This window comes from Miscanthus floridulus, chromosome 14 (assembly GCF_019320115.1).
Source record: "Miscanthus floridulus cultivar M001 chromosome 14, ASM1932011v1, whole genome shotgun sequence".
Taxonomy (NCBI): Eukaryota; Viridiplantae; Streptophyta; class Magnoliopsida; order Poales; family Poaceae; genus Miscanthus; species Miscanthus floridulus.
The window spans coordinates 9,886,114-9,893,808 of NC_089593.1; the positions used below are offsets into that span (position 1 = coordinate 9,886,114).

Below are 7,695 nucleotides of genomic sequence, written 5' to 3' on the forward strand. Positions count from 1 at the left end.
CCCTTACAAGAGTGTTACATGGACTATAAGCCCAAAACAAAAAAAATCACATAATGATATTATTGGCTATTGCACAGCGATGTTTTTATCTACTCTAGGATTTTTGCTTGCCATTGGTTTTGCAAACCCCTTCAGCTGTAGAGCTCATTGTTTCTCCAGTTGATGTCATTGTTTCTGAATAGGAAGTAACTATACTCAGTTTCTATTTTGAAGATCAGGTGTATATTTAACGGAAATGGGAAGACATTTGAAGATCTTAAATTAGCTGCTGAGAGTGGAGTATTTGTAAATGTGGATAGCGAATTTGATTTGGAAAATATTGTCAGAGCTGCAAGGGCTACCGGAAAGAAAGTGCCTGTTTTGCTTAGAATAAATCCAGATGTGGATCCGCAGGTATGGTTACCCTCTAGTACTCCCCAAAACACACATACATGTGTACACATGCGGCCAATGAAGAGTATTTGGTTTCTTTTATTGCCCTTTGTCTTATCCCTTGTTGGAATTTGGCTAGCTCTTGCTTATTTTGGTCATGCCATCCTATCCACAGGACATGGCATGCTGCTGATATTAGGCCAAGTATGGCTTTGTTCTAGTAGTTGGTAGTTGGTAGAATGGCCGGTATGGCCTTGTAGTGGGTGTACATCACCTTGTACTACTATAGAACATGTATGGCCTGGTAGTGGGTGTACATCACCTTGTACTACTACAGGACATCCTCAGTTCAGTCAGCAGCAGCACTGTGTTTGTGCTCTCTTTCTGTTCTCTCTTCTCGACTATCTAGTTCCAATTGTGTGTGTGTGTGAGGACTGTGGCAAGCACCTGGCTGCCGGCTAACATCCCTTTGTATTATTTTGAGTAGGGTACCTTTTATTGATTTAATTTAATTGTGCTTGTTAGCAATGGATTTTTGCTTTCTGTTTCCTTAATTACTTGAATGTCTTGTGGACAACTGCCACCTCTGTTGTGATCACTCTTTCCTTCCTATCTGAATTTTTTCCTTTAACAGACTAAATAACTCCTTGTGTCTTTTGCTTTTGAGCAACCACTGCTACAAAGCCTTTTAATCCCAAGCAAGTTGGGGCAGGCTAGAGATAAAACCCAATAAGAGCTACCAAAAGATAAAAGAGTAAACAGGATATTAGTAATGTTAGTGATAATAAAAGAAGAGTTAAACTCTCCTGCGTGTTCGAGAAAAAAAAAGAGTTAAATGTTAGAAAAGTTTTGGAGTTCACACCTATATAAGATACCTTGATATGCCAAGTAGCAGTGCTTGGACATTTTTTGTAAGAAAGAAACTTTTTCAACAGGTACATCCGTATGTTGCCACGGGAAATAAAACATCCAAATTCGGGATCCGCAATGAGAAATTGCAATGGTTTTTGGATTCTATCAAGTCATACCCAGATGAAATCAAACTCGTCGGTGTTCATTGTCATCTGGGATCTACTATTACAAAGGTAATGTCTTGTTCTTTTTGTAGTATTATTTTAATATCACTATAGTTTTATGTCTAGAATTTGTTCAACTGAGCCTGCCCGCAGTTGTTCTTTTTCTTCTTAATGCAATGATACACAGCTCCCTTGCATATTCGTCTATTTGAGGAAATAAAAAGCTTGCCTGCAGTGGTAAATTGTACTTTTTTCTCCACCTAATGGGCAGCATCTTGTGTCGGGTTAACAGTCACTTTGTTGCAGTCAGTTAAATGTTTGCTGTCCCAGTAAACAATGACCATGTTTCACTATGTCACCTGTAGTCAGTAAATGCACCCTGTTTTAGGATGATTGCCTGACAGCCTTTACCACAGGTAAAGATTAGAAATTATTGTTATTATTAAGATTATACCCGAAGTCCCTTATAGAACCTGTCTTCTAAGATCTAACTAGTGGCCCACACCATCAACAAGGATAGATGTCTGGTCATTTCTAAATAGGTGATTATACTGCCATGCCCTAATTAATTGATACTTTATCTCAGAACAATTATTGTTTACTTGTTCACTCAAAAACTGGGAAGTACTAGTGTTTTACTCCCTCCAGGTCACATTTCCACCTTGCTCTCTTACTGTTCCATGTTGAAATGCCAATTTTGTCAATTCCAGATTATTGAAGTTGCTATTGTCTTATATTGAAGTCCAATATTTTTGGACAATACAAAGTTCTTCCATAGGCCTACCCCAACTTGCTTGGGACTGAAAGGCTATGTTGTTGTTGTTGTTGTAGTAGTATATCAATATAAAAAGGAGCCTGCTTTTTGTTAGTAAGCTGATGAGGATGACCATACCATTTCAATTATTTTGCTTAAAGGGATCTGATACTGGTTTGGGCTTTTATCTTTCTGCCATAAAGACCCAAATAATACTCATGCAGAACATTTATGTTCAGTACTCCTCTTTGCTTAGATGGCTGTATTCTTTGCAGAATACCTGTTTCTTAGTAGATGTATCTAAAGAGTTCTTCCATTTTTTTAGGTTGATATATTCAGAGATGCTGCAGTTCTTATGGTGAATTATGTTGATGAAATTCGATCACAAGGTTTTAAGTTGGAGTACCTGAATATTGGAGGTGGTTTGGGAATAGATTACCATCATACCGATGCAGTCTTACCTACACCTATGGATCTCATCAACACTGTAAGCTCAGCATCCTTACCATGTTTCTGATTCATATCTTTGCAGGCACGCATGCATCTTTAAGATATCAGTTTTCCTTATTGTGGTACGAAAAGTTAGCTTATGCAGTTATGGCTTGATTCATCATGCTTATTCTATTTATTTTGTTGCAGGTGCGTGAGTTAGTTCTCTCTCAAGATCTTACTCTTATTATTGAACCTGGAAGATCCTTGATTGCTAATACTTGCTGCTTCGTTAATAGAGTAACTGGTGTTAAATCTAATGGTACAAAGAATTTCATTGTTGTTGATGGCAGCATGGCAGAACTCATCAGACCTAGTCTGTATGGAGCATACCAGGTTTGTTTAGAGATTTATTTAATCAATGATGATGAGTGTTACTACTATGTTCTCGAGGTAGTTTCTTTTCCATCTATAGAACCATAATGATTCCAAGCGGTAGCTTTGGTTGTGTATCCAAGATGGTAACCACTTTGACATTGTGATAGTCGTGAGAAAGTAGAATACTTTAATGCATGGAAATTTTGAATATTGCCTTGTATCTGACAGTTTTAAATGCTAATATTTACAACCATATATGGGGGTAATTTACTGGTGAAGGCTCCAAAGTTCAACTACACACCTATGTTCTCAGCATCACCTAGACACAACAACAACAACAACAACAACAACAACAAAGCCTTTAAGTCCCAAACAAGTTGGGGTAGGCTAGAGTTGAAACCCATCAGAAGCAATCAAGGTTCAGGCACGTGAATAACTGTCTTCCAAGCACTCATATCTAAGGCTAAGTCTTTGGGTATATTCCATCCTTTCAAGTCTCCTTTTATTGTCTCTACCCAAGTCAACTTCGGTCTTCCTCTGCCTCTCTTCACGTTACTATCCTGACTTAGGATTCCACTACGCACCGGTGCATCTGGAGGTCTCCGTTGCACATGTCCAAACCATCTCAACCGGTGTTGGACAAGCTTTTCTTCAATTGGCGCTACCCCTAATCTCTCACGTATATCATCGTTCCGAACTCGATCCCTTCTTGTATGACCGCAAATCCAACGCAACATACGCATTTCCGCGACACTTAGCTGTTGAACATGTCGTCTTTTCGTAGGCCAACATTCTGCACCATACAACATAGCAGGTCTAATCGTCGTCCTATAAAACTTGCCTTTTAGCTTCTGTGGTACCCTTTTGTCACATAGGACACCAGACGCTTGCCGCCACTTCATCCACACTGCTTTGATTCTATGGCTAACATCTTCATCAATATCCCCGTCCCTCTGTAGCATTGATCCTAAATATCGAAAGGTATCCTTCCTAGGCGCTACTTGACCTTCCAAACTAACATCTTCCTCCTCCCAAGTAGTAGTGCCGAAGTGACATCTCATATACTCAGTTTTAGTTCTACTGAGTCTAAAACCTTTGGACTCCAAAGTCTCCCGCCATAACTCCAGTTTCTGATTCACTCCTGTCCGGCTTTCATCAACTAGCACTACATCGTCCGCGAAAAGCATACACCAAGGGATGTCCCCTTGTATGTCCCTTGTGATCTCATCCATCACTAAAGCAAACAAATAAGGGCTCAAAGCTGACCCTTGATGTAGTCCTATCCTAATCGGGAAGTCATCCGTGTCTCCATCACTTGTTCGAACTCTAGTCACAACATTGTTGTACATGTCCTTAATGAGCCCGACGTACTTCGTTGGGACTTTATGTTTGTCCAAAGCCCCCACATAACATTCCTTGGTATTTTATCATAAGCCTTCTCCAAGTCAATAAAAACCATGTGTAGGTCCTTCTTCTTCTCCCTATACCGCTCCATAACTTGTCTTACTAAGAAAATGGCTTCCATGGTTGACCTTCCGGGCATGAAACCAAATTGGTTCATAGAGACCCGCGTTATTGCTCTCAAGCGATGCTCGAGCAATAACGCGATTAAATATTTAGGTAATGTGCTGAGAGTAAAGGATGTAGCCTTAGTTTTGGAATGATATGATACTGCTACATCTCATTCTTGCCATAGATTTATTTTATGATTGTTGTTTCCACTGCTGATTCTCTTTTAGGCGGGCACTTAGTCAACTATGCATCACTCAGGGATTGCAGCAACTTAATGAAGCACTATGATTGCAGCAACTTGATGAAGCATTTATGTTTAGGTTTCATTTTTCATTGAACAAAAATGTCATGTGAAGAAAGTTATTTCAGCTCTTGAATCTTGTTACTCATGTGGCAGCATATCGAACTGGTCTCTCCCCCCACTCCTGGTGCCGAAGTAGCGACCTTCGATATTGTTGGACCAGTTTGTGAGTCCGCAGATTTCCTTGGAAAAGATAGGGAACTTCCAACGCCTGATGAGGTCTTTTTCAAAGCCATTATATTTTATTTGATGATTAGTGTCTCCTTTGTTTCCTTCTGACATATTGTCCTTGTAGGGAGCTGGACTGGTTGTTCATGACGCAGGTGCCTACTGCATGAGCATGGCTTCCACCTACAACCTGAAGTTGAGGCCGCCAGAGTACTGGGTACAAACTACAACACATATACTAACCCAGGGGGGCTGGAGCCCTCGATACCTAAAATATCATGTTGCAATGTTTCAAAAAATCATCACAAAAATCACGTATGTAGAACACATAAAGTTAAAGTATAGTTGCAACAGTTAGTTTGATATTAATCCTAGATGTCAAGAAACAAAATAAACAAGCAGTCAACCTGGCATTGTTAATCATGTGCTGACAGTGACACTTGTGTTTTTTGAATCTCAACATCAGAGATGAATTTCAAACTGAATTGTTTCAGCTACACTACTTTAGGTACTACATACATGATTTTTGTGATGATTTTTTTTGAAACAGTGCAACATGATATTTTAGCTAAAGAGGGCGCCAGCCTCCCTGGGGGGCATACTACCACCTATATTCCTTTTTTCTCATGATTATTTTGTAGAAAAAATGGAAAAACCCACTGCGAGCTAGGGAATTTCAATTACTTGCCTGGGTCTTCCTTCCTTATAGCAACTATAGCAGTTTTGGGGGTTGATTCTAAGAAACGAGGTCTAGCAGGGTTGCAACCCCCACTGCTCCTGACCCTCCACTGCCACCGCGCCTCCTTGCATGGCTTGCTTGCCCCGTGGGAAATGGGGCTAAGGGCAAATGCTGGTGCCTCAAGTTTTGAGTGCTTGAGCGGGGCCTGTTGAAGCTACCTTTTTTTTTTTTTGCCTAAGGCCTCAAATGTAGAGAGTTGGGGTTGTTAAGAGTGGAGAGGCTCAAACTTGGCTTGAAACTCCCTGCACGCCATCTCCCCTTGATTCCACACCAAGCCGCACAGCCTGCACCCTGTCACTCCTGGTCCTTACCTACCAGCCTACTTGCACGGCGTCCCCTTTGCCTATCCCACAATGTCGCAGATGGGTGGATGGGAGCTTGGTTCTTTTCTGGATTGTTGATTGTTGTTGAGAAGGTTGGCTGAGCAGACCAATTAGGAGAGAGTGGGGCCTAGTGCTGGCAGCTTAGAGGAGCTTAAGGGAACAAAGCCTGGGAAGGCCTGAGGTGCTGTAGAACATGGAGGGTGAAGGGAATCATGTAGAGGAGCTTGACAACCGGTCATTGGGGATCTAAAATAAGGGCTATTGCCAAAGTTGCTCTTATTGTCTTAAAACCTGCAAATTATATGTGTTTCCAAATACCCCCTGTGCCTATTGGCCAACCAATGTTTTCTTAAGAGTTCTGCATGTTAACCATCGAGACCAACTTGAATACGAACACACATAAAGCTTGCAGGTGTAGACCGTAACTGTAAGGAATTGAAACTTTGGGGATGTGCATTCATAACATTCCCCATTTGTTGCCGCTTTTGTCTATCATTTCTTCATCGGTCATTTAACCAATACGGTTTATTGTTTGCTTTGCAGGTGGAAGAGGATGGTTCGATCGTTAAGATCAGGCATGAGGAGAAGCTTGATGACTACATGAAGTTCTTTGATGGTCTTCCTGCTTAGACGTTTATCTGCAACTGCTACAGGCAATGTTTTCTTGGGAATAATTGGAGTTTTTGTCAAGCTCATTTTGCTTTCTTGTGGTTGTGGAATGTGACTGGAGAGTTAGTTCGGTCTGTTGGTGTATCCTCCTGAACTTTCCTGTCATTGCTGTTAGTTTTGGCACTAAGTTTATTCTCAATTGCTATTTAAGGAAGTTATTGCAAAAGGGGCTGTTTGGTTGTAACCCTGCAGTAGGATGCCTCGTTAGGAGTTAGGACCCATGCCAACCTGCCTGAGCGTCATTTAGTTGGGACTGAATATTTTACCTGCTGAGACCTGCCTGCCTGCGAACCAAATCTGTCACCTGGGCTACCATATGATACCAAAATCTGTTGTAGGTTTGCAGTGTTATGATTATAATCTACCAGAAATCTTGGTTTTGACCAAGGTGACAGGCTCTATCGTCGATGTTAGTACATGTTCTTTGGCTTTCCTGCTGTCTTTTAGTTAGTTTTATGTTGTTTCAATGGAGCAAACAGTTAAAAGACATTTATGGCCTCCCTGGGCGCTTTTTCCATTGTCAAATGGATTCATTCTCGACGTTCTGTTTTCTCTGGTTAAATATTGACTGATAATAGAAGCATCAAAACTGTGGTTTGATTTAGTTTCCCTGGCGTGAATCAAATTTACTATCTAGCGATACGTAACAGGAAAACTCGGGCTATGTTCGGTTGGAGTGGAATATTTAGGGATCGATTCGATAGCCAGAACCGATCCGTTTCTCAAGAGAATTGTGGGTCCGTTTGGATGTGAGAATAGGTTTGGATTCTCTCCAGAAGAGAATAGGTTCGGATTCTCTTCAGAGTCACTAAACACTTTCAAACGGTTAAAGACGACACTGATTCTGGGTAGAAATGTTTCTAGTGATCTATCTTTTTGTAATAGAGATCAGAATCACCTTCAGAGTAGTTTCTCTAGATTCTGTTTCTTGCATTCCTACCTCCCATCTAATCTAAAATAATTCTAGTCATAGTCTTCAAGTGAAACGAATTAAAATGAGATGCTTTTGATTTGTTCTTCGTCCTTAAAAAAAT

General features: G+C 40.7%; 1 protein-coding gene across 1 annotated transcript; it reads left to right on the top strand.

Moving 5' to 3' along the window:
• Positions 1–1,237: 1,237 nt before the first annotated feature.
• Positions 1,238–7,451, top strand: LOC136505188 (probable diaminopimelate decarboxylase, chloroplastic). Its single transcript, XM_066500309.1, has 6 exons — positions 1,238–1,457; positions 2,468–2,629; positions 2,782–2,967; positions 4,859–4,981; positions 5,058–5,147; positions 6,536–7,451. Exons 1-6 carry the CDS (start codon positions 1,254–1,256, stop codon positions 6,620–6,622), a joined length of 852 nt encoding a protein of 283 aa, XP_066356406.1. The 5' UTR covers positions 1,238–1,253; the 3' UTR covers positions 6,623–7,451.
• The last annotated feature ends 244 nt before the right edge of the window (positions 7,452–7,695 follow it).

What these genes read in the sequence shown, in the direction of transcription:
- LOC136505188 (XM_066500309.1), top strand. Translation starts at nt 1,254, where the DNA reads ATGCCAAGTAGCAGTGCTTGGACATTTTTTGTAAGAAAGAAACTTTTT. An exon ending in GTCTGTATGGAGCATACCAG is followed by an intron (nt 2,968 to 4,858) that starts GTTTGTTTAGAG and finishes CTCATGTGGCAG; the next exon opens with CATATCGAACTGGTCTCTCC. An exon ending in TGAGGCCGCCAGAGTACTGG is followed by an intron (nt 5,148 to 6,535) that starts GTACAAACTACA and finishes TTTGCTTTGCAG; the next exon opens with GTGGAAGAGGATGGTTCGAT.